Below are 27,169 nucleotides of genomic sequence, written 5' to 3'. Positions count from 1 at the left end.
ATGTTTGTGAAGTAGTAATCATATGTTGACCTTGACCTTGTGTTTGAATTTATTCTGTCACAGCCCTGTTCAATACAGTGGTGCATCGGAGGACAGAGGGAGCTGCTGAACATGATCACGAACATCCTTGAGGTCACATAGGTCCCCATTCACATAATAATTATTAAGACTGCCTACGCCATAGATTAATGGATTGTCAGTGCGCCGCCCACAGCTTCAGTCTAAAGATCAAATGTCTATATTTTCTTATATAGATATATATATATATATACTCTAGTGACAAGAGAACAACTCTTATACTGTATATTTAGATATATTCTGCATCTGATATCTTTGTATATCATATAAACATCACTGTACATTGTGATTTTCTGATATGCTCTGTATTTCTGCACGTGGGATATTTACAGTCAGAAGGTGCTGTACATTTAATCTTCATCTCACCGCATAGGTCAGCTCACTTCTACATAGGCTTTGTTGTTTCTTCTTCTTTTTTTTTTTCACATGAAAGTGATAGACTATCATACAAAACAAATAAAAAAAAATTAAATACCCAACACGTTATGCATTCCGTCATCGCTAAACATTTCAATACCACTGAAGTCCACACACATCACAATCAGCATTTGGGCATCACAACAATGACTCTCATTTGGAGAAAATGCAATTTAATTTTTCTTTCTTTCTTTTTTTTTTTTTTTTTTATCTTTTCCTCTGATGTTCAGCTCAGTTGCAAAGCATCAAAACAGCCGTGCCACTTGTGGATTGTGGAGTTGGGACTATGCTGTTAGAAGGCATCACTGCCCTCATAGCCATATTGCTGTGGAGTGTCTATCAGTGCCTGCCTTGGTGTTTTGCATCGTACATGCAGAGTCAGTAGCCCCCAGAGCCTCGACATGGAAAGAGGTGGACATGTGTGCTGGCAGTGTTGGACTGATACAATTGCAATGTTGTTTTCACATAATCCCCTTCTTCTTATGACTTATAAACCGAGGAAGTAACTTAAATGAATCTTTTTATTTCCTCTCATTCAGCTTTTTGTCATCAAATCCCTGAACTTTACGTCCCGCCCGTTCACCTTTTGCTGAGTCGATGCAGCTGCATCTTTTTGGTGTGGCCCTCAGGGGTTGGTCTGTGTGGAGCTGACGAACAGCTTGTGCCAGCTGACCACTCTCTTCCTCATGTCCACCTTGTCGAGCCAGATGTAGGCTTCCCCTATCAGGGTCTTCTTCATGAACTTTCCTCCGTTAGACACCAAGAAAAGCTGGAAGTGCGTTGGAGTGAAAAAAAAACACAGATTTGTTAATCTGTTATTGTCTGTTATATGTTTCTGCTTCGTCGGCTCATGCACACAATCCATTTTATGAGATGCACAGGTAAAAGGCATTCTTTTGTGTATGAAAAATGACCAGTGGGAAAAGTTGCTTCAGATAACACTATAAATAAGTGTATTTCCGTTCATTTTCTGTTCATTGTTAAGCATCAGCAAAAATGGAGTTAGTGGGCATTAGAACAACCTGGTTTTCATAGACACTAAAAGTTACTTTTAGGTGTATATATTGTTAGCCATGACTAGATACACCAATTAGGCATAACATTATGACCACTGACATAAGTATATGACATTGACTATCTTGTGACAATACAATGTTCTGCTGGGAAACTTTTGGACCTGGCATTCATGTAGATGTTTCTTAGACATACCACCCACCTAGACCACATCAGGCACCCCCACCCCATAGCAATGACACTCCTTGATGGTAGCAGCCATTCCCAGCAGGATGCAGGCACACTCAAAAAACGGTTTAGGAATAACTCAAAAAACACGAAAAACAGCACAAGGTGTTGACCTGGCCTCCAAATTCACTAGATCCCAAACTGATCAAGTATCTGTGGGATGCACTGGAACAAGCCTGATCCACAGAGGCCCCTCCCCTCAACCCATAGGACCCAAAGACCCCCACTAACAGCATTCTGTTTCTAGACATCACAGGACACCCTCAGAAGACCCATGTCCATTCTCTGATGGGTCACAATAGTTTTGGAGGCACAAGGGAGACCTACACAATATTATGAAGGTGGTCATAATGTTATGCCTGATCGTTGTATCTCAGCTGCTACATGTGACAGAATCCTCCACCTGTCAGGTTTAAGACTTGTTTGTGGATCTTTTCATGCCTCTTTAAATAGTTATTTCACAGCATTAAGACAGTTTGTGTTTACGAAACAAATCACAAACCAGAGAGACTAATCCACATCTCTCACGGTGCCTGCCGTACAGTACCTGGATGGAGTGTCCAGTTGGGTTAAGTGGGAATCTGAAGGTCTCATTGAAAGAAGGCTCCCTGTCATGTCGGCAGACTCTGGTCTTCTTCTTGATGATTCTCTTCTGAGTGGCGACGTTCACCACATACAACTTCACATATAGGTCTGGATACAATTTACAAAGATTAATATGAATTAATTACACTAGAAACTATTTCAGGTTAATTCAATACATTTCATATAGATACATTGCACAATTATGCATTACTTCCAGACCTGGTAGGTGATCTGGGCTTTTGAACTTGTACGTGATGTTTCTGCACTGAAGGATCTCCAAGACCAGCTGGTCTCCTTCTGTCTTCACCTCCTTCTTGAGAGCGACCTTGATCTCCCCCATTACTTGTGTTTTACCATCTAAAGAGAGGGAAAAAAAGATTTCTGTATTTCTTTATTTGGACAGGCCTCGCTGAACCCTGCGCTACGTGCCTGCAAGCGGATTCTTACCGTTGCACAGAAAAGCATGTACTGCTGGTGTCACTTCAAGCTTATTTAAATTATTTAACAATTATGCATCACTAAACCTGAGCTCCAAGCAGAAGGAAACCATGTCACGGAACATTTCTGCAGTTTCTCAGGGGCCTTATAGATTGTAAAGTGTCTCCAATTATGGTGAAGAGTTTAACAAGACAAGCTTAGTTAAATGTAGTAAATGGGTTGGCAGGAACCATGGGGATGACCTCCTGACCCTGTACCTGTACCTGTGTAACAGCTGCCAGGCTACAGCCTAAAATGACCTTGAGCTCTTTGTTACAAACTGAAACTAGAGATGGAAAGGGAGGCATCATGACACCTGAGATACATGAAATGTAGATATAGTTATGACAGCGTCGAGGATAGTGTGACATCCACTTCTCTTCCAGCTTATCAAGCCACGCCTTTAGTCATTACGCTTGGTTGATAATGATGATTGACAATAAGCTCTCAACAGATTCAGTAATTCAATATTGTCATTATGAAGACATAAGGTAGAGGTGATTAAATAAGAGTAAGGTTAAAAAAGAAACATGTCATTATACAAAATGGCCAGCAGGGGGAGACCTACCACCAAGAAAAAAATAACATTTATGGAGCTTGCCTTCATTTTCTGCAGTCCCTTGTTGGTTTTTGTCTGTGCCGTTAGGAATAGTCTTGCCACTGTGGGGGGAAAAAAAAAAAAAAAAAAAAAAACATGCGTTATTCACAATGTCATCAACATCATCATCAAAGCACTGCTGGAAACATGCTGTGCTAAAACTGATGGCCTTACATGCGTGGCACTTGAAAAATGGCACTGTCCACCCCAGTGCCTGCCCCTTCCTCCCCATCCAGACCTCCGTAGGCGTCTCCAACGAGACTTGGGGCAGACAGCACCACTGGACCTGAGACATCACCCAGCCGGTGTCCTGGTCCTGTGGGCAGTAAGAAGCAGCGTGACGATGAGGAAATACCCATCTGTCAAACACACATAATCTCTTCTGCCACACGTGCATGCACGTTTGAGAGATGTGCTGAAACACTTCACCCTCCGAGCTATCACTCACTGACAGAGACACTGTCTGTCATACGTAACCTTGATTAAGCATCCCATAGCGGCATATCGGCGCAGATGACACGGCGTCCTTGCATTTAGCAGTATAGCGTTTGCTCTCAGTTAATGCGCAAATGAAGGTCACTGCTTCAAGTTTCATTTACACATAAAGAGGAACTCAGTGTAGGATGGTGTATATGTTTGTTCGTACTCTGTCTGGCGGATGTTGATTAATTTATGCGCATGCAGTATGAAAGAGTGTGACAGAGAGTATGTGGAAATTCTGCTCCTAGCCACGAAAACACTAATATATCAACAAGAGCAGCATAAAAATAAATAGATTCAAACGTGCTCTCACAGACAGTCACACACTGTATACATACAGATCATTTCAGTATTTACACATTTAGTTTAGTTAGTTAATTTAGTTTAACTAATTTAGTTTGGTTTTAGTTTTATGGTATTACGAGTTTAAAGGTAGGCTTGATAATAATTATTAATATACTTATAGACATTTTTCCTATGTTGCCTCACCTTCCCTTGACACTTCTGCTCCTCTCATCGCTTTACTCTCATTGGCCGGTGAGTGCAGAGTGAGCCTCCTGTTGACTTTTGAAACCTCTTGGTGTGTCTGTGTTTCCTGGTTCAGCCTCACATTTGAGTCCCCTTTGTTATGGGCGGCGGGAACGGGAAGGGACAGGGCGGGGTGGGAGGACTGTGTGCCATACTTGCGTGTGCCTGTGTGTGTGTGTTTTGTGACTTTCCTAGGGGTTCATTCAATATGACACACACATGCACATACGCAGCGAGACTGCAGTACCACAAGGTACTCAGTGGCCAGGAGACGGTAGCCAGGGAATCTGCAACTGCATGCTGAAATGGCTCCAACGCCGGCCTAACTTATCTCACAATATTATTCTTCATTTCGAGGACATCACAGGGAGGATATTACATCACATAAAATTTAGTGGGCATTGTTTAAATCGTGTTAATATAGGAGGATGTAAGACGTGAGGAATTGTCATCCCAGCTTGGTTTCTATACTGGGGTTGGAAAGCTCCACACAGGTTCTGTAGAAACCATATGCTTGGGATTGGCACATGCACACTCATGTAAAAACAGAGGGGTCTGCATCTCTAATTTTGGAGCTAATTAAATATATATATATGTTTTCATTAGTTTTGTTATATTTAAGATATCAATGTTATGTTGTAATTAAGTTACCCATATAGATGACAACGTAGTAAATTAATGGAACTTTTTTATACATACTGTATATATATATTTGCAGGGTTTAAATATGTTAGAGCAAATAATTATTTTTTTTCATACGGCTTGGCTTTTTTTTTTTGGTCACTGTATTAATAAAACTGATCTAGCTTGGTGAAGGATGAGATTAGCCTTACATTATTGGTCAAAACAAATCGCTTTGTGATCAGAGAAAAGTAAGATGAGGCGAGCAGAAGGCAAAGGTAAAAATGTTAAGGAGGTGAATGCACGGCAATTCAAGGTTTTCATCGGTCTCAACAAAGCTCGCATGCACGGGGAGAAGGGAGCATGTCACGGGAAGTGTGTCACGGGTAGGGGCAGGATTTACTTGGTTGCAGGCGGGACTGTTGCACGGCAGCCTCGGCAGCAGCAATGGCTATCCCGGCATCTTCGAGGTGGGCCTGAGTGACGCTGCTCTTGCTTTGGCTTCGGGACGGGCCGTGGGAGCGCAGTTGGCCGTCGGAGGAAGACTTTGAGCTGCCCGGGCTGCTGTGCGACTTTTCCAAAGGCAACATTTGCATGTCTGGAGGATGATGAAATACAGGGTTATAAGTTTGAGACTGGAAAATAATGACAGACGAATGTATTAGATATTTTCTACTCCATGGCAGTCTTCATTGTTCCACTTGGCACAGCTGTCAACATATAATTATGGAGACCTGCCACTAATCTTTCTCAAAACTGAAATAACCACTCATATAGAATAAACCAAAATATGTACAAATTAAGGAAATTGTAAATGTTAAGATACAGTCAGGCAATTATTTTACCTTTGGCTGGATCAGGGAAGATTCCGTGGCTTCTGCTCTTGATAACAGAGTTTTTAGGTGAATCATGACTCCCTTCTCCCTGCCCTGGTGCGAGACCCTGTCCCATTCCATGCCCCTGCCCAGAACCTGACATGTGGCCTTGGCCCTGGCAATATCCCTGACCAAGACCTTGACCTGACCCAGACCCTGGTGGGCCCTGGGCCGCATGGTGGGCCCTGCTGTGTTCAATGCTTTCACTTTGCTCCTTCAGAGGCAGCCAGCGAGGAGTGTTGTCCAGCTGGGCAGTGTTTGACAAGTCAATCAGCACCTGAGACACGATAAATGAGCACATGTAGTGGTGATTAGAGCAAAACATGATAAAAGGAAACAAGCTGAGGAGTTTGCATGATGGTAGACGAGATATTTCGCAATGTGTGCAGATAGTATATTTGCAAAAAAAGCGGTGCATGTTGCTTTCAGTACAATGTAAACAGGTGCATAGGTAAATGCCTGTAAATCTGTAGGCAGCAGATTTACAGACATTTATGAGTTTGTGAGAGTAGAGAGAGTCTAAACATATTAGCTGCTTTAAGAAAATCTGGTCCATGAGAAAAAACATTAAAAAAACAAATAAAGCAGCAGAAATCGGTTGTGTATGTTGAAGGCAAAATGCATTTGACATTTTCAGACATGGGTTTCACATTCAAAAGGCACTCACTTCTCCAAGAAAGTCATTGGAGGAGGATCTGTCATAATCCCACACTGTCACCTCCAGGGTCTTTTTCTTTAACTGGATAGAAAGTGAGAAGGAGAAGAGAGAGAGTCACAGATTATGGTGAGGTTTTCTGAGTGCATATACTGTATATCATGTGTAAAGGAGAGAAACGCCTGTGTAAGTGCGCCTGTGTTTGGATGCATGTGGGTGGAGGTAGCACGGATGTACATATATATTAATTCATGCCAATTTGGAGGGTCATTTAATCAGCAAGTAAACTCAATTACGTTTGAAGCACAACATCACGTGTATTCGCATGGCTTGGATGTGCAAAGAAACATGTGGGAGCAAATAAAAACAATATACATAGCAGTATTCGCAATATTATGCCTTAACAGTACTAGCTGCAAAAAAAAAAAGATGGTGGTGCTGCTGCATCTGACACAAACAACACAAGCGCCTAGCAAACACAGATACCCAAGAATGAACACATGCTCGCATACACCCGCGGTGACAGACGAGCGCACGTGTACATGATTGCCTATCACTTCTTCTGTCACTCTTTGTGTTAAAGTAGCATGCGGTTAGGTTGTGTGCTGACGCTGTGTGAGAGCAGAAATGTCGGCTGCTAACGAGAGTCTTGGGCATGGCTGATGGGAGGTTGCATTGGGATACTGAAAACAGCCTTCAGGAGAAGACGTATCACATAAGAGTATAAGACATTACCCAGAGTGGCTTAAAGCACATAAAGAAACTGCACAAGCGGGACTGTGTGACTGTGTGTGCAGCTGCACAGTACCTGCTCCAAATGAATGTTCTTGTAGATGACGGTCTGGTTCCATTCGGGGTTCGTGGTCTTCTGGGCGTACTTGGTCCTTCTCCTGTTATCAGCGCTGATAATGCATGATATTCAGAAGGATTGGTCGTCAGTAATTCATTAAGAAAAAAATCTCTTCTCTGCTTGATCCCATGGCAAACATTCACCAAAAAACTATGATATACAGTATACTCAGTAAATGGACTGGATAGATGCTTGTAAAATGATCAGTCTCCTGTTGTGGAGAGAAACAACTTGAAATGTCTTTTTTTTTTTGACTGGGATGCTTTTACAAAATTAAGAATAACTTTGGAGATAGAAGCTGAGGAGAGTTAAAAGTGAGAGGCATGGAGAGAAAATGCAATGACAGGTGTGTTCTTAAACAACTGTGAAATACAGAGCAGATAATTGGACGAACAACAAAGGCTACAACAGAAGGATGGAAAACCACTTTGGTGACATAATTTACAGAAACAAAAGAAACACCAACTAAAAGCAAAGATCAGCACCACGCTACCTTGCATTCTGGACAACCATGACTTGGCTGAGGGAGTCCAGAAGAGGAAGAGGAGGGCAGATATCACAAACAAGAAAAGCAAAAACACAAAAAACAGTCAGAGAAGCCCAGAGAGCTCAAAGAAAAGGCAGTAAAGGATGGAGAGCTGAGGCAATCAATATTCTCTGCAGGGTGTATTGCTGTTTTGGTGTCCAAACAATAGAAGTAAGGCTAAAAAAGCCTACTGGCTCATAGGTGAATGAATAATTTACTTTTCTGAACTGTGATACTGTGGCTGTGCACTTTGCTGCTAATGTCGGACAAATGCATTTCAAAATACTCTTGGAGTAGAACAACAGGAGTGCTCTCGATGAGCTTTCATTTCTAACCTATGCAGCATGCAGTCAGAGAGGGTGTATAATCTCATAAACAGGCCTGGTGCGGTCATTATCTAAGAACAGATAATGTTACAGAGCAGATAAAGGCTATATCGATCCTTTCTCTTGTTGTTCGCAGGCTTTTTCAGAAGACTGTAGAGTAGACGGAGGAAGACGACAGAGAAAGTCGGACACTAACGAACTACATGCTTCAGTCAGAAGTAGGCAGAATAATATATACAGTGTGTGTATATATATATATATATATATATATATATATATGTATATACACCGATCAGGCATAACATTATGACCACCTTCCTAATATTGTGTAGGTCTCCCTTGTGCCTCCAAAACTGACTCATCATAGAATGGACATGGGCCTTCTGAGGGTGTCCTGTGGTGTCTCCCAACATAATGTTGTTAGTGGGGGCCTTTGGGTGTTGAGGGGAGGGGCCTCTGTGGATCATCCCGCAGATCGTTGATCAGTATGGGATCTAGTGAATTTGGAGGCCAGGTCAACACCTTCTTCTGTTCTTCATGTTTTTTGAGTTGTTCCTAAACCGTTTTTGTGTGTGTGCCTGTGTCAGGCTGTATCCTGCTGGGGATGGCTGCTGCCATCAAGGAGTGTCATTGCTATGGAGTGGGGGTGAGTGGTCTGGTCGAGATGGGCGGTACACATCTAAGTAACAGCCACATGAATACCAGGTCCAAAGGTTTCCTGGCAGAATGTTACATTGTCACAAGATGGTCAATGTTATTTACTTCTGCTGTCAGTGGTTTTAATGTTATGCCTGATCGGTGTATGTGTGTTTATACTGGTCTGTGCAGTCTATACTACATATACAATCATATATACTATTATTATACTCTTATTAAATCCGTATTATAAATACTTGTACAATGGTCATAGCCTAAATCCAACTGTTGGGTTAATTTTGCACCTGCTGCTATTTGTGCTTCCGGTTAGATACCAAACTGCATTTTGCTGTGTATGTGCCTGTACTATAAGCAATGACAATAAAGTCTAATCTAATCCAGTCTAATCTAATAGGACATGTAGACTGTCTGCCAGCTAATTTGACACCTCTTGCAGCTTTGTGAACAGTCAAATACACCTATCCATTTGTCCACAGAGACCAAATCAAATTGAATCAAATTACAGCACAAATGACTGCCTCATATCATCATGCCCTGAGTCATTCTCTCATACATACGCAAGTAGTTAGTCAGTTCCACACAGTCGATACGAAGTCAGAAAAAAATCGGGGAAGAGAAAACAAGACAAGACACAAAAGCAGAGAGACAGACAGAGACCAGACATCAGTGAACACTCGAACAAACTCAGAGCTCACCCTCTCCCAGGCAGGAGGTAGACCTTCACAAAGGGGTCAGAGTAGCCGTCGTTGTCCCTCGGGGCCAGGTTTCTAGCCTGCAGGACATGAACGATCAGGTTTCCCAGGTTTCTGTCATAGTTGATCTGGAGCTGTAGGGAAAACAGTGGAGAGAAGGCTCTGTGAGAGAAAGCCAACTGCTGGGATGAATTTTTATTTAGACGCAGCTGAAATAGAAATGTTGTGACTTGTTTTTTTATTTTTTTTTAACTTTCTACCTGAATTTCTCCAGTGATAGGGTGAGGTGTCCTCATAACCTCTGTTGTCTATAAAGGGAAATGAAAAGGAGGAGGTGGTAAAACGGTACAAATGGATTATTTAGTCATTAGTCTAAGAACTCTACGTAATCACTGTGTGTCAGTGATTACTTTAAGATTAGCTTGCAGTATAAATTGTAAGCATACAGATGAATGGGTACAGAAGATGCAGAGATTTATGAGTGGTGTAATTTACTGGAAAAAAACGTTATGTCTATATTTCAGTCTAGGCAGTTTCCAGTAGAAAGGTTTTATCTTTAGTTTCCATTTTATACTAACTACGCTTATGTTTGCATGTAATAACGAATATATTGCCAGTTCTGTTTGTATTCCAGGATCTTATGCCCATAGTCATGCACTGTATCATGCTGTTTTCTCGTTCCAGTATAATTAACCCTTCACTCTCTGATGAATGTGGTCACGGCGTTTACCCTTCACATGCAACCGCCACTAAAGTGGTGTGATGTAATCCTAATCAATGCACAGCGCAGATGGAGCGTGCAGGATCACAGAGAGTTCATCGGGCTGCAGTTTAAAGCACATATACTATACAATATTATAATATCATTCAGTCAGAATATTTATAGATTTGTTTCCACGCAATGCTTCAGCCTCTGACATGTGAGCGCAACTGGTTCTATTTCTATCCCTTCTTACAAGCACATTGGTGCATCTCTTCATTTGTAACAAATGTGTCTGAGATGAACCAGGAGAAAGCACGCTGACAAGTCAAATCCTTTACCTTCTGTCGCTGTTTCTTGTTTATGGCAGGGGATCCAGGCTGGCCGGGGCTTGGCACCCCACTGGAAGCGGCTGATCCAGTACCTGAGTGGAGGAGGGCAGAGCGCTCCAGTGCAGAGAGGACCCCCAAACTCCCAGGTCCAACTCCGGCCCCAGCCATACCAGGACCCTGCTGCTGAGACACCTTCTGCAGCTCTGCAGCCAACTGCTTAGGATCCACACCAGGGGAACGCTGCCCTCCTGATGAGACAAATGTAAGTAGTATTGTATGCATGTGAAATAGGTACACAGATACATACATGCATGCAGACATATCAACAAATCATTGTACATACCAGCCTTAAGCTGGACATGGTGCTCCAGGGCTTGTGGGTGCTCAGGGTCAGACAGCATATTAAGGTCGCTGTTTGGATCCATACAGGACATTTATAATGGAATAACAACCAGTGCATCTTAGCAGTAATCAGTCACAGAGTGATATTTAGCAGATGAAGGGGTGTGGAATGAATAGAAGGGAAAGGGGGGAGGAGAAAAAGGTGTCCATGGTTGCAAAGTCTCCATATTGCGACTAATAATGTAGGGGTTCCGGTGGGATAGAGGGATAAATTATGACAGATGTTACTCACAGTCTCACACAGAGCTCCGCCTCTGCACATGGCTGGCCCATGATGCACTGCACTTCTTCATAAGTCTTTCCCATTAACGGGACTCCGTTCCACTCCAACACCTGCATTCCTGTGGAATGCAATGACAGGCATGCAGAGACAAGGGAACATTATCAGGTATTACTGAATATGTTGAAAGAGAAATGTTCACTTCAGCGTGAAAAAAGAGTTTTGAGTTTTGGTTTAGCCCACGAAGATTGAAAAAGCTAGAGGTAAAAACACTGCAACAAAACAAGACATGCAAAATAGTATTTTAATAAATGAGGATATTAATTACACATTGATCAGACATAACATTATGTCTACCTTCCTAATATTGTGTAGGTCTCCCTTGTGCCTCCAAAACAGTTGACAGTGACAAAACAGTGACTCAGAGTCTCAGAATCAAAGAATGGACATGAGCCTTCTGAGGGTGTCCTGTGGTGTCAGGCAACAGAATCTTGTTAGTGGGGGGCTTTTGGGTCCTATGGGTTGAGGCGAGGGGCCTCTGTGGATCAGGCTTGTTCCATTGCATCCCACAGATACTTTATCAGTTTGGGATCTAGTGAATTTGGAGGCCAGGTCAACACCTTGTGCTGTTTTTCATGTTTTTTGAGTGGTTCCTAAACTTTTTGTGTGTGTGTCTGTGTCAGGCCGCATCCTGCTGGGGATGGCTGGTGCTACATGTCTAAGCAACATCCACATGAATGAATGCCAGGTCCAAAAGCTTCCCAGCAGAACATTGCATTATCACAAGATGGTCAATGTTATTTACTTCTACTGTCAGTGGTCATAATGTTATGCCTGATCGGTGTATAATATTAAAATGATTTAGATCATTTGCAAAAATCAATGCACAGCAAACTGAAACCTCCAATCCAAGTCCCGAACTTACACACTTACACAACTGAAACCTGATCTTCTGCTTTCGAAGCAACTCACCAGCTGCTGTGATGATAAAGGTTCGATATGATAAGTCTACATCTCTGTGCATGAGCCAGTGCCTATTTAAAATATTCCCTGCTCTCTCTATATAATCCCTTTCCTCCCCCTCTTTATTTCTCACAGCACCTTAAGGCATGTTCCGCTGCTTTTCTCTTTCAGTGAAACATCAACATCACATTTGCATAGTTCCAGTTCAGTACTTGCTAGAAAGTAAACCAGACGGCCTGACCATAAATATCGTTGCATACTGCAGCTAATAATGTCATGAGGAGGGAAAACAACAAAGCCTTTTCAGTCGTATATTTTCAATACACTCAAACAATAATGGAATACATGAATTATATATGAAAATGCATTATCAGGCCAAGTAGTAGATGGAAACTAAAACCTGTTCTGTCACTGAACCATCTTAAACTGTGGGCATTTCTGTTAATATTAAGGCTCTTCTCTCAACAAACAATTAACATTTCTAGTAAAATGCAAATTAAGCTTAAGAAGGTTAAGATTTTTGAAGGTTTATGGAGCTGACCACTGAGTGTGCATTTGTCTGTGCTAGCATTTGTGTGTCTATAATGATGCTAAATATAGTCTAATGACTAACACAGCCCACTGGTGTGGAGGGAGAGTTTTCTGTGTCTGTGTGTGATGAGTCTGGGAATGAGACATGACAGACCAGCACACACAGAGCTACAGCAGCCTCTCACATTGCCATCTGGAATTCAGTCATTCAGGCAAGATTTGGCTGAAGGCATACACTGCCCTAAAATAAGTAACAGTTTAAAGGTTTATGTTTACATCATTAATCTTTCTGGCCTTAGATTTGTGTTTTAATTCATGTCTTACCCTCTATAACTTTTCCTGTTTCTTCTGCCACACCACCAGGGATGACCTTGGCAATGTAGGCTCCAATCTCTCCATGGCTGCCTGGAATCTCCTTCCCGCCCACCACTCGGATCCCTAGCCCATTCCCTGAGGTAAAAATAAACGCACAAATCCTGATTAGGAAAACAAGGATGGTAGATTGTTGTGTGTCTAATCCTTGTATGATGTGTCTGTGCCTTATACCTGATACACTGGTGTCCTTCATGTCTCTCTTAAGCTTGATGTGAGTGTGAGGGAACGCATAAGGAACCAGTTTCATCTGAGAGAGAGTTCAAAAAAATATTAATAAGGTTTCATTGCACAATAAACAAAACAAAAAACTAAACCGTGTTAAAAAAAGTTGTAGCATAAATAGAATGAGGCTGTCGGATCACACCTGTCTTCTGTCTGAAATGCTTCCACTCTGAGGATGCCCTTCCCTTGGCTTATCAAACCAATCGGTGTCTTCTCGCCTCAGGTGGTAGGCTAGACAGGCAAGGAGAAGTAGTCATCAAAATCCATGCACATGCAGACACGCACTTATCTACGCAATCCCTGATAGCTCGATAGATCTCTGCTTTAAACATGATAATAACCACTCGGGCAGAGATCAATCTAGCGATCAAGCTTTGGAAACGGTTTCTAGTAGTCTGTCACACATCCAATCCCATTTGCTTAAAAGCAGGAAGATCTTTGATCTGTCCTGACTGGATAGGTGAAAGCAAAGAACTATAAACCCTGTTCCATCCTATCCGTAACCTTGGCGAGCTCAAATGATCAATGCAAACACTAAATGACAGATGAATACATTTCAGGTTTGCAGCATTTAAAACATTTCAAGTTTGGCATGCTTTGGATACCATGCAGTGCTCCCTGTTTGAACACAACTTTTTTCATGTCCATATTTTCATAGCTGCTGAATATGAAACACTGTTGTTGAAAAAAGTACTGGGGAATTCTGTGGTGTGGTATTAACAGTTGTAGTTGACACACTGTGGGTTGGAGTGGTCCTTTGCTATCCTTTTCCTAAATGGTAAGTGGCTGGTGTATTTACACCCTTAGATTTCAGTCTACCTCATGGCTAAACGTACAAAACCATGTTCATAACTGTGAAGAGGTACTGCCTTGAGGTAAGTGCAGTGTGTTGTAAATCCCCAAATGGCTCATCAAAAAACTGAAAGATGTTGAATGTCTTGTGCCATATTTGATCGTCACCTTTGTAACGTTCAGAGAACTTTAGACGGAAAAAAAAAAACATCTGCATTCTGCATGTGAAATGTTTTGTATTGAAGGCAATACTTTATTACCAAGGATGTAATCTGCACAGGTCTGCCATACAGTATTATTGTACTAAAGTACTATTGATGTAAAGAAGGTGCACCACTAATGACGAATGGGTTAGGGTTTTTTGATCTAGAATCAGTGGAAACATTGACTTTCATGATTCTATAACAATTTGGATAGTTGCCTTAATATTATTATTTTTTTTTTGTGCAGGAAATATCAATCACAACATAATTTGGTGGCAACACTTATGCACAATATACACATGACTTTTTAGTGCATGAACATGAATACTGGAAATGGGTCTGATATGCTTACAGTGCACTCATTCCTGAATGATGTATATGTGACGTCACTACAGTATATGACACATACAGTATATCTGGTGCCATTAAGATGGGGTTGATTCCAGAATGGAACTGACATGTCAACTACTAGAGACCTGCTAAATGACATGTGATCGTATACTATTGAGATGTGGGTCATTCCAGAATGAGTCTGGTATGTTAACAAAATCAACCAGAGGAAGAAGTGGACCATTCAGAACCATGATGTGCGGCATGGAGGCATACAGTCGCTATGTTACTACATGGGATGCTGTCTCACCTTCTATATTCCAGTTTGGGCCTCCAGCTGGGGTACAAAGTTGTATATATATATTTTTAGAAATCCGTTCAACATTAGTACAGTGTTCTTAAAAACTACTGCAACTGTGCTATGACTAGATTTGTATAGTGAGTATAGCTTCAGCACATGCACTGAAAGCAATAGTAAATGTAAGATGCATGCTTACAATTACCGCTGACACTACTAGCCTGACAGACAGTTTACAAATTTAAGCAGAAGCATTATACAAAAAAAAAACAAACACATAAAATGCATTTTAGGGGAAAAGTCATATAATTTTATGTAGGATTGAGTCATAAAACCATAAAAGGCAAGAGGTAAGCGGTAACTCTACAGTAAGTTTTACTAGTACTGTAAAATACTCTACCGTGTCTGATACTTTCATGAAAGATTCTCGCATCATCTCTGTTCAAAGCCAGCATGGACTCACTTAGTGCTGTAATCAAGGCAGATGGACACTTTTACATGGGGTCAGGAGAAATATTACCTTCTCAACAAGAACTGAATTGTACAGGACCTTCGTAGTTGGCCCAGAAACGAAACTTAAGTTGCTTAGCATATTCGTTGTTGTTATGCATTGCAGCACTTGTCAATGTAGATGACATTGAACCTGCTAAAACTTCATGTCAGTGTTTTGCAAAAGCCACTAGCATTTCATGGTGTATTTTGGGAATGGCATGTGTTTCTACTAAACACATAACCTACTCATCTAATTAAATATTGGACTTTGTTTCCATAATCACAGCTACAGGCCTTGATTTACCTAAGCCAATGGAACACTACCAATCCCACACTTATGGAGTTGAAGACGTTACATGTCAATATCTGCTGTCAGTCACTAGGGCACATGGACATCTCTCACAGCAATGAGACATCCACAGCAAAAACCAACAAGCAGAAAACATTAACTTTATTAAGATGGAAATGGAAAACATATGTATTACACAACATGCAAGGATGCAAAATCAGATACAAATAGAAAACTGAGGATTACAGAAACAAACACATACGGTTAACACAACACAAATGGTACACGTAATTGCATGGTAGTCTCTGAAAGAGAGTCGCTGCATTACAACATGGACTGCTGACCTGTATAAAAAAAACTGATCACTCTTACATTGGTGTGTCACTGGTTTGTCGGAAGCGCCTCATTATAAAACTTAAAAGTCTTTATTTGCACATCCAGAACAGCTATTTATATCACCATGATCCAGCAATATTCCTTTAAACTTACTGCTGCAAGCTGTTCTCCAAAACAGCTGAAAGGGTGCCTTAGAAAAACAAATATATGTCTGTATAACGCAGTGACCTACTTCTCACAAAGACGCTATTTTGTTCCACAGATTGTGCGTGTGTCTCAAGGGTGTGTCCATAGATACTTCTTGTCAAACCTTCATTTCGTTTTCCCACAGCTAAGAAAGTTTACAGATTTTAAACATCTCACTGTCAACAATCAGGGATGTATTTTCTATAGACGCATAAGTCATGTGGGTTTTCATAATTTATTTGTGGGTCACATCACATATGACACAGTGGTTATTAATTACATAGTTCTAACATAGATTTGTTGCTTAATGATCATATTCATGACTCTTATAACACTTTTCATACCTAATATGCAACTTTATTCAAAAGTTATCCTTGCAATCTAATTTTTATAAAAAACTTCCACTACCTCTTTAAATAGACGTGTTTATGTGAGAGTGAATTCTCAGTAGTTGTGTTATATTTTTCATGCATTCACTGAATGTGACCCATGGACAGCTCAGATTATTACTAAAATATAGGATCGCACAAAAACATCAGCTCTGATGTCCGCTTAACAAATCTGTTACCACTGAGTTTTAGGAGTAAGTACGATCATTTGACCTACAATCGTAAAAAAAAAATCAAAACATGCTTATGAAATCACACAACAAACATGAATAGAACTGATTAGTGACATACATAAACTCAAGCAAGGAGTGTTATGTATTAGTGAGTAACATATTAAAAAGAAAGGAAAAAGCATGCAAATATCTAAACCGACATTTACCATGACAGAGGGAAATATAACAACAGACAATAATTATCTAGAGCACTGACAATTGAGAAAGAACCAGTTAATGCACAAGTCAGTAAGACCACGCAGGATTAGCATGCATGACAAGCAGGTCCACACAGTCGAATTGCTGCAACAGTCTTAGGCTCCATTTACCTTCACTGTCAGACATGGCGCCTTGCAAGTCATCCATGATGAATGCGATGTCTCGATCATAGCCACGCGTCCGGGATTCCTCCCTCATATGCTGCTGTACCTCTGGCAAAGAATGGCTAGACCCAAATTGGTCCCTTGAGTCAGCAGAAATGGGAGGGAGAGGACCAGCTGAAGCTCTAGCCATACCCATAGGCTGCCCCACTGGGCTCAGAGGGCTTTCCTCCTCAGAGTTCTGAGCCACAATGGGGATGCGGCCCCGGCTTTGGCTGATAGGTAAACTGGTAGGCTTTGCCCTGGCCACCCCAGGGGCAAATGCTGCATCCAGGACCTCTCCCTCTGTTTTAAGTCTGAGCGAGGAACTTGATAGGTCTCTTTTGATAGATAAATCCAAACCATAGACGGAAGAAGGACGAGAGGAGGGGCGAGAAGAGGGGCGGGAGCGAGTGCCGCTTGGGTAGGTGCCATCATCCTGGACAGTGGCCCTAATAGTGGATCCTAGTGCAAGAGACTGCCCAAGATTCAGAGAACCAGATAGGTTGGCCCCCAAGGAGGAACCCAGGTATTTTTGCTGTTCAGATAAATTCTTTCTTAGTCCAAATGTAATCTCATCCTGAAGCAACCTAGCCCTGGCAGCCAGATTAGACACAGAGGAAGCTCCGGATCCCATGTAGCTGCCAAATTCTGGCTCAAGGTCCCTACTCTCCTGAATTGGGGAAAACTTTGTGATGGCCTTTGGGTCTATTAAGGCCTTTTTATTCTTCATCTGTTTCTGGTAAAGCACGGCGGCTGGGAGTTGCTTTGCAGCCTGTTTTTCAAGGGTGAGCCTACCAATGCTATATTTCTCGCCTTTAGGAAAATGACGAAAACTGCTGTCACTGGGGAGATATTGGGGCAGGCCTAGTCCTGTTAAGTGTTCTAGTCCCTCAGTTCCTCGTCTGAACTCCTGCTTGATCTGCTGCTTTAGTAGCTTCAGTTCATAAGGCTCCTCCATAGTGTCATCTTCTCCTTTACCATAACCCTGAAGTCGAGATGAGCCTAAAAATTCTGCCACCTATGAGGGAAAAATAATATGCTTCAAGTTTAGTGTTTTCTAGATAACAATGTGGAACACACTCACACAATATCAAATGTATTTTATGTGTTACATGTACTTCATGAATAAGTGATCGATGGCCTGTACTGTATATAGATTTAAAATGGCAACTTCCTTTTTAATTGTTTTTCAGAGAGTAGTGTTTGAATAAACACTGGTCCATATTGGTATTGACCTATTGGTCTCCTCAAAATGTATCTCCTTGTCCTATACAAGTGTTAGAAGGATGAAACTCTCCAGAAGTAGATGGAAACCTTTCACCAACAATGACATGCATATAGCAGATTTACTGTAGCTAAAGCTTTGCTGCATTCTGAACAAGCTTAACCATTTCATCAAAGTAACAGAAAAAGCATGATAGAAATGCGCTCACTTTTTAAATTTGTGTATGTCAAGTGCCATTTCTCAACTTTAATTTGAATAATGTATATTTATGCAGAAAGAACTGCGTGATGTACGACCTTTTTAACATATATGAACCAAATTGCAAGAGTTCAGTTGTAATTGACTGATAAATGTTTCTTGGGCTCTGTGTTGTTTCAGCTTTTGTTCATGCACAAAAGAGCTCGCATGTGTCTCAGACTTGATTGAGAGCTGGGCCATGAGACTGAGGTGGGGGTGCCTGCCACTATGAAAAATAAAGCGATGACTTTGCAAGTGAAGAGGATAAAAAGCAATTTCAGTTAGAGGCATCAAAAGTAGTTGATTTGCCAATATTATAGTGTAACATGGCAGATGGACTGGTATACAGAGGAACAGATTTCTTGTGGATGATCATCATAATATTTGCATGGTGAAAAAGAAATAATCTTCATGACTGTACATAAAGTATTGAATGCTCTTCAGGTTGCAGGTGTACATGTTTCATTCCATTTGCTGAAGACCTGACTAAAGGCAGACAGACCCCAGAATATTGTGTGATGTCTTGAAGGTATCATTTTCCACAAATATTGCAGATGAAGATTTGTTTGACTTGACTTTGATTTGTGTTTGTCTGTGTAATTGCCTGTGAACCCCTAAACCTTTAGCACGATGAACCTATTAAAATTAATACTGAGAATTGGCACTTCTACAGTAATCAACAGTACTGATTATTTTATTTTCCAATTAAATGTGTACATGTACATGAGATGAGAAAGTTGAAAATTTAAGGTAATGTAACTATACAGCATTTACCTCTGCTGTGCGCCTGGCGTCTGCTGCCCTGAGTAGTCTGTCTGCCTTGGACAACTCCTTATCAGGCAGGTTGAATCCAGAACCCAAGCCAGTATTGCTCAGCCCCGTTGATGCCTTGGTAAGCTCCCCTATGTCCTCTATCAGCACATAGTTCCTGGCATTATGGTGGTCAATATCAGCATAGAAGGAATCAGCAGAAATGCTAGACATGGGGCTAGAGGCCATGCTCCTTTCCTCTAGTCCTAGCCTCAAGTCCAAGTTGCCATACTTGCTCCCCAGATGGGCCACCCCATAGCCACTCTCTGTGGAGGCTGGCACAATGAGAAGAGGCTGGTTGCGTATCACCTCATAGTTGGTAGTAATTTTTGGCTCTAAATCCGAAAGGGTGGTTTGACGTTGTTTACCCTGCTGCAAGAGCAGAGCATGTTGGTAACTGCCGGATTGAGCCTGGGCATGGGTAAGGGATAGGGTTGGGTAAGGAGACACCTGTTGGTGGTAAAGGGACTGTTGCTGATACAAGTTCTGTTGGGTGTAGTGGCTGGTGGTTTGGGTCTGGGGGGCATACTGAGGATAGTGAGAGTAAGGACTGGTTAGTGTGTTGTACTGGGAATCAGCTTCTGTCTGTGGGGGGATGAACTGCTCAAATTCTGACTGGGGAGCCGTCCGTGGTCTCTCAAGTCCTTCACCCCTGGCCTCTCTTATGTTGCTAACTTCACTGTCTGACATGTAGTCTCTTTCCTCCGCCACCCCCTGGAGATAGGCCCTCTCTCTCTTCTCTCTTTCCTTCAGCAAGGCCTCCTTACGGCGGTTTATACCCATCTCCAGGTACCTAGAATATTAGAAAAAGTCAATTCTGTTTTATAATCTAAGCACTAACAGTTCTATCAACATTACAACCACACAGGCAAATAATATTCCGGTTTCTCACACAGTAGTACCTGTTACTATGTGTGAGTGTTGAGAGGTCTCATTGTGTGTTGTCAAGGCAGCCTTTTAGCCCATAAGCTATCAAAGTAAAAAGGGAATCATGCAGAGAAATTAGGAGTAATGATTGCATGAAATGGACCAATGCAATGGTATTGGCTTTATTCATTATTGTATGACATATGAATTGATGATGACGGTTTTGGTTGATGAACTACTATTACATGGTAAAGAAAAAAAATATGCCTATATTATAAACTGTGTTGTTATTAAATGTGCAGCATCTCACCGTAGCTTGGCATCAATCTCCTTTTCTTCTTCATCTAGCTCAGCCTGTTTCTTGCGAAGTTTTGAAGACTCTCTCTCCACTAAATCAAGCTCTTTGTCAATATCCTGCAGAATCTTTGCCCTGGCCATCGTTGTACTACGAGCAAGACGGCGGCGAGCTGAATTGGTGCTGTAGCCTGACCTTCCTGTCAGAGAGTCATCCTCAGGTGGGGGGTCTGGTAGTGTCCGCTTAACCTTCTTACCTGTTCCAGAGGGAGATCCTCGGCCCTTCCAAAAAAAATAAAATAAATGCCAGTCATATAAAATATTAATTATTCTGAGTGTAATGACTGCAGTTTACTGCAAGCTTAACTATAAACCTGCAACCTGCATGTATTTAAAATATTTTCATAATTCTAAAACCATCATCACAGTTATGAAAACACAGTTCAGTATTGTGTTTCCTTTATACCTACTATTACTTACAGAATAGCTGTCTGCATAGTATCCACCCATCCTGTCATCTCTGGAAGGACTAAGGGATTTTGGATCAGAAAGAGACTTCTGACCAGACTTTAGTATCCTTGGGCCAGAAGAAAACCTAGTTGGGTCAGCAGTCAGCATTCTCTGTCCTCCGAGTGACTTTTCTGGTGACAGCGGGGAGACTTGGGTGTAGAAGACTTTAGATTTGGAGGGGACGTCGGCTGTTAGGTGTGTGCTGTAGCCCACCTCAATGGGTGTGTGCCTTCTATCTGAGTCTGTCTGACAGCTCAGACTACCACCTCTTTGAGAGTTTTCTGGAGCTGATATGTGCTTGATAATTTCTACCTTTGTGTCCATCTGGACGTTGGGTCGTTTGATGGTTCCCGAGTGGTCAGTCTGTACAGATATCTCTGCCACTGTCTGGATAGCAATACTAGATACTTTGGAGCCATGTTTCCCATCACTGCTATGCTTCCGGGAGCGTCGTCGAGCTTTTGCAGGAGCATCCCATTCATCTTGGTCCTCATCATCAGTCTGAGCTGAGCTATCAACATTTCTTTTATTTTTCTTTCTCCTTCCCACATGCTGCTTTTCTGCTGAGTCTTCATCATCTGTCTGCACTCCACTATCAATAATTTTTTTCCCTATGTCCTGATCAGCCTGAAGCTTTACTAGATTTAGCTGGTCATGACTTTCCTCGATACGTGTCCCAATAGTTGGAGTAGTGGACTCATCTTTGACAGGCCAGTACTGACCACTGTCCCCTACTCCTGCATATTTAGCATCTAGAAGGTGCCCTGTGCTGCCATAGTGCTCATCTAGCTGCCGTTGGAGTTGCAGCTGCAGTTGTTGAATTTGCTGCAACTGCTCTTTCTGTTGGGCATAGGTCTCCTGCTGGGCCACCATGTGGGCATGATGCTCCTCTTCTTGCTGCAGGAGAAGTTGTTGTTTCAGAGCCTGAAGTTCCTCAAGCTCCCTTTGGACCATAAGCTGCTCCTGTTCTCTGTAACGGTGGATTTCCTGCCTTTCCCACTCCAGCTCCTCGGCAAGACATAGCTGCTTAAGCTTCTCCAGTTCTAGGAACTCCCTCTCCATCTGATACTGGGCCATCTTGGTGTTGTCTAAACCAGGGAATATTGGGGAAGATGCTAAGGCATCCAGAGAGGCAGCAATTGCTTCCAAGGTGGTGTCTGAGTACATGTCTGGATAGCCGGTTATTATGTCTGCCAAAGCTGTGGGTAGGAGCTCCTTAGGTAGTCCAGTGTCAAAAGGAATTAACTGTCCTGGGTCTGTCGTAGGAATGAAGCCATACGGATGCGGCATTGACTGGTTCTGGACTGTTGATGTAGGTGTTAAGGTAGTACTAAAGATGGAGCCTGGTTGAGTTGTAATTGCATAAGTGGATGGAATTGGGGCAGCAACTGAAGAGTAAACTATTCCATCTGAGGTTCTTAGAGCACTATTTACACCAAACCCAGCTGCAGGGATCTGAGAGTATGGAGCAGTAGTCATCGCAGGATAGACTCCAGTTGCTTTGCTAGTGTAGTCTAGCGCTTTACCTGCCATAATAAGTCCAGAGATATAGATTTTTACTTTATCACATAGATTATAATTTTAGAAACAAACTGTACAGTGTATAATTTAAAGGCCATGCGATTTGGATTTAGAAAGAATTCCACTGCACATGCATTATTGCAGTCATTTAGGCTAGCAAGATGCAAAGCCTAAATATTGAGGGAGCACACGCAGGCATACACATGCATCTGTATTAAGAAAAAAAAAGAAAGAAAACATGCAGATGTTAATATTGAATGAAGCCATGCATAATAAACAGTAAATCAAAAGCTTAACATAATAAACTTAATTGAAAAGAAGCGCATAGGTTTTTGGTAAGGTAAAACCCTATAACAATATAGGTTAAAAAGCAAGGGAACTTTCTAAACAGAATATAAAAAAAATCTAAATCAGTGAAATGCAGGCCTATCCAGCAAATGCAAAGCATGATAAATAAAACTGAAAACACAGAAAGGCTCCCATACTCACCAGCAGAAAGTTTAGCAGCAGTGAGGTCTATAGCACTATCCGAAGATCCAGTGAGGTAGTCAAAGTCGCTCTTGGGATCATAGGAGAACAGTCCTGCCTCTGTCAGGTTGGTCTCAGACATTGATGCTTTTATACCATTCATTCCTTTGATACCATACAGTCCAGCATTATCATATTGGTAGTGGTCATCTCTATATCCAAACCGATTGTCAGGCTGGGTTGTAACTGGAGGCTGTGTTCTGCAGCTTCCTGTAAATGGTAGCTTGTAGATGACATCACAGCATACACTCCTTCTACCAGCTGTAAGATCCACTGGAGTTCCATCATCCTCTACAACAGTGGTCACCACTCCGGGGCTTGTACCAGACAGAGCCACCATAGCTCTCACTGGCCTGTAGTTTGACAGATCCATGGCTCCTGTGGCTTCTAGAGAAATTACAGGACCTCCGTTGCTGATAACTGTTGGGGCTGAAGTCATTGGCTGTTTTGCTCTGGAGGAGACAAGTGCTTCAAAGGAAAGATTAATTGGCAAGTCTTCGGCTGCAGATGCTACAGCACTGACTACAGGTCGGGAATTGACAGGTCTGTATACAATCTGTGCTAGTGGTTCAAATGGTTTGTATGTGGTGAGAGGCAGAGGCAATGACGTAACAGGGCCCTGCAAATCGAGCGGTTTCTCTGCTGGAATGTTGTTATATGAAGCTATGGTGGCCGTGCATGTGACTATTGTAATGCTGTCAGTGACAACAGACAGCGTTGTCGCAGGGGTGACTTCTGCACTAAGATTTACTATCTTAGGCTGTACTGCTGTTATTTGACGTCCACTAGAATCACTTGAAAAAGACTGTCGACATGAAGCAGGTGGAGTCAGGTCCATACCTTGCTCAGTCATCTTTATGCCAACCTTCATAGTACGTAAATCAACAACATCACCAGGATAGATTATCTTACCATTCTGTTTGGGTACAGGTTGGACTTTAGCTGTGTCTGGCTGTATAGTGATTGCTACACTTGGTGGAGGGACCTGTGGAAGTCTTTCATGGACAACTGAAACAGTGGTCCGCTGGACCTCAGTGGTGACCACCTGTGTTACCAGACTGGGAAGGCTCTCAGGAGGCTGGCCTGCGGTGGAAATTGAAGAATACATGTGACTCATACTAGAGACCACCTTTTCTGGTCCTCTAATCTCTTGGCTTTCAATAGACTCTTGCTGAATTTTAGTGATGGTAATTGGAGCCACAGATACAACCTGTGGAATGTCTTGCACAATGGGCATTGAGGTTCTCCTGGTGTACGCATCAGTAGTTATTATCTCAAGTGGGTGGTCATATTCCGATGAATAAGTCAATACCTGAGGCCGCTGTTCTGTTGAAGGAATATATTCTCTCCTGTAAAAGGTCTGACCATCATAACCACCAACAGGAATATCTTTTTCAGCAGGCATGTTTACTACCTGTACCAATTGTAATGGTTGCTGCATGGTTATTGATTGTCTCCTGGTGGCAGCAAAGGCCTCAGTTGTAACCACTTGCGTTGGCATGTCATACTCTGCAGGATAGGGAAATATCTCAGTTGTGGTGTGTGGTGGCTGTACTATAGATGATATGGATGTCCTCCTCTTACTGGTGGTTTCCTCTGTTGTAATAACTGGCATACCTGCCACTGCCAGAGGTTGTATCGCTGGTGATGATATTGAAGCTCTTCTTACATCAGTAACCTTTGTTATAATCTTTGTGGGCGTTTCATATCCAGACTGCAATGCTATGACTTCCAGTGGTGGAACTGTATGGGGCATCACTGATGATGCAATTGTACCGTAGACCTGTGGAACGTAATTATCAGGAGGAACATCTGGGAGTGTTGCCAAAGGTTGAACTTCCATCACAAAAGGTGTTGGTGTTACCTTAGCTGTCGTAGGAGTTACCATCTTAGCAACTGAAATCTGTGGTGGTAACTCAGCTACCACTGATGTTGGGGTAATCTCAATAGGGAGGCGTTGAGGTACTGGAGATACAATTGCTACTTCTGGTATTCCAACAGCAGTACCACTTGTAATAACCTCTGTGGGTAATGCATACTTTGTAGGGTGGGTCACCATTTCAGCTACATGAAGTGGTTGCTGTATAGATATATTCTCTGTCACCATAGGCAGAATTACTGGAGGCTGAACAGTTTGTCGTACTGATGACAGTTCAGAAATGGTATGGGTACTGTAAATACCTGTAGGCAATTCTGGCTCTTTAGAGTGAGTTAATGTTTCAAACACTGGAACTGGCTGTTGAACGGCAATTTGCTGACTTACTTCTGGTACTAGTGGTCCTATTGGGACTATCTCTGTAACAATGGCATCAGTAGGTATATCTTCGTCTCTTTGTTGCACTTCTATTTGTGTTACAACTTGTGGATGAAGAGCAGTTGAACAGACTGGAAGTGGCCTCTCTTGGGGGGCTTGTCCATGTAAAGATACTTCAGGCTGTGGTACAGTAATAACTTCTGTCAGAGGCTCCAACTGCACAGATTCAGTTAGTTCTGGGGCCTGAGGAAGTAATGCTTCAACTGAAGCCTCTGGAGAAATTGTTAGGACTTCTCTGGCCATGCTTGAGTGCTGGGGAATTAATGGTATAGACTCTGCTCTTACTTTGGCTTGGACTATTAGTGGTTGAATAGGAACTTCTGGCTCGGGTGGCATTACCATGACCTCAGACATTGATTTAAGTGGTGGCAGTGGCATTGATGGTTGTTGCTGCACATATGGTTTCTTAATTGGTAGAGGTACAACATGTGCCTGGATAGGAATATCCTGATCTGATGACAGAGTAGTTATATCAGCAGTGAAGGGTGGCTGCCCTACAGAGGGCACAGAGTCTCTCCTCCCTTGTACTTTAACAGCCGCTATCTCTGAGATTGTCACTTGCTCTTCTGCCACAGTTGGAGCTACAGGTATTGGAGGTGGATGCCTTACAGTAGGGACAGAAGCTCTCCTAACTGTAGCCTGTGCAGAGAATACCTCAGTGGGTGTTTTCTGCTCTGATGGTGGGGTCCATACACTTGACACCTTTGTAGATGGGATAGACCCTCGTCTTACAGGTGCCTGGACTGTTATGGCCTCTGTTGGTGAGCCAGGCTCTGATGGAAGTGTTATCACTACATAGGTTTGTAAACATTTGGCATGTCGAGGAGACAAAGGTGACTTAGGAGATGTTGCACCCAACTTAGATTCCACAGGTCGTGTTAGGCTAAGTGATAAAGCCTTTGGAGGTTCCTTCATCCTGGGCAGTGTTGCTGCTTTGGGGGCCACAGGAGGAGGAGGCGGCTTGACACTCTCTCCTGGCTTGTGGCTGAAAACCAGTCCTGCTGGAATTGATATAGGTTTGGGTGGTATAGGTGGAGGAGGCTTAGTAGTTTGACTTGCACCAGTTGTTATAACATAAACAGGCGGCTCAGCTCCTGTAGCAACTGTCACTCCGGTGGGAACTGATGACTTTGGATAAACTGGTTTGGGTAAAGTAGAGGGAGGTGGTGGAATTGAATCTACAGGTACTTCTGCTGTGTGTACAACTTTTGTCGCCAGTGTAGGTGTCGGTGGAAGTGGTGGAACTGACGCTACTTGCGCTGCTGATACCTTACCAGATATTAAAGATATATCTGTGCTGCATGTATCTGACGCCGGGTGTATGGCAATTTGACTACTTTCTGGAAGAGAAGCAGTGTCAGATATTGGCCCAGTGCTAGCTTTGTCTTGTGTGGTCTGTCCAAGAAGAGATATATTTTCTGCACTGGGCACAATGATGATTACATGACCCTGCCTGGTTGGTGTCACGACTTGAGGTACTTGAGCTATATTATCTGGTTGCATTACTTCCATTCTTGGCTGTATATCCACAACTACAGACTGCATTGGCTGGTCAGCCACTGTAGTTCCTAATGTAGTTGGTGTGACATGGTCTGTGTTACTCTCAGGTAATGATACTGAAG

General features: G+C 42.4%; 1 protein-coding gene across 1 annotated transcript in view; it reads right to left on the bottom strand.

Annotated features, from left to right (window-relative positions):
- Window positions 1–1,061: 1,061 nt before the first annotated feature.
- Window positions 1,062–27,169, bottom strand: part of pclob (piccolo presynaptic cytomatrix protein b) — a gene marked incomplete at its 5' end in the record, with an annotated part of 52,963 nt that continues 26,855 nt past the window's right edge. Inside the window, 26 exon segments of the mRNA XM_084555977.1 lie at window positions 1,062–1,264; window positions 2,285–2,430; window positions 2,542–2,703; window positions 3,401–3,459; window positions 3,572–3,713; window positions 5,430–5,624; window positions 5,872–6,178; window positions 6,569–6,640; window positions 7,365–7,458; window positions 7,900–7,926; window positions 9,611–9,741; window positions 9,868–9,908; window positions 10,627–10,882; window positions 10,884–10,887; window positions 10,979–11,050; window positions 11,274–11,382; window positions 13,080–13,205; window positions 13,302–13,377; window positions 13,495–13,583; window positions 14,988–15,014; window positions 15,376–15,444; window positions 17,209–18,259; window positions 19,478–20,306; window positions 20,691–20,956; window positions 21,155–22,710; window positions 23,195–26,816. Of these exon segments, the coding sequence (XP_084412103.1) occupies window positions 1,121–1,264; window positions 2,285–2,430; window positions 2,542–2,703; window positions 3,401–3,459; window positions 3,572–3,713; window positions 5,430–5,624; window positions 5,872–6,178; window positions 6,569–6,640; window positions 7,365–7,458; window positions 7,900–7,926; window positions 9,611–9,741; window positions 9,868–9,908; window positions 10,627–10,882; window positions 10,884–10,887; window positions 10,979–11,050; window positions 11,274–11,382; window positions 13,080–13,205; window positions 13,302–13,377; window positions 13,495–13,583; window positions 14,988–15,014; window positions 15,376–15,444; window positions 17,209–18,259; window positions 19,478–20,306; window positions 20,691–20,956; window positions 21,155–22,710; window positions 23,195–26,816 (9,672 nt within the window). The 3' untranslated portion in view covers window positions 1,062–1,120.

Source organism: Chelon labrosus, assembly GCF_963514085.1.
Source record: "Chelon labrosus genome assembly, chromosome: 11".
Taxonomy (NCBI): Eukaryota; Metazoa; Chordata; class Actinopteri; order Mugiliformes; family Mugilidae; genus Chelon; species Chelon labrosus.
Note: the sequence above shows the minus strand (reverse complement) of the source record. Positions and strands in the feature narration are given on the sequence as shown.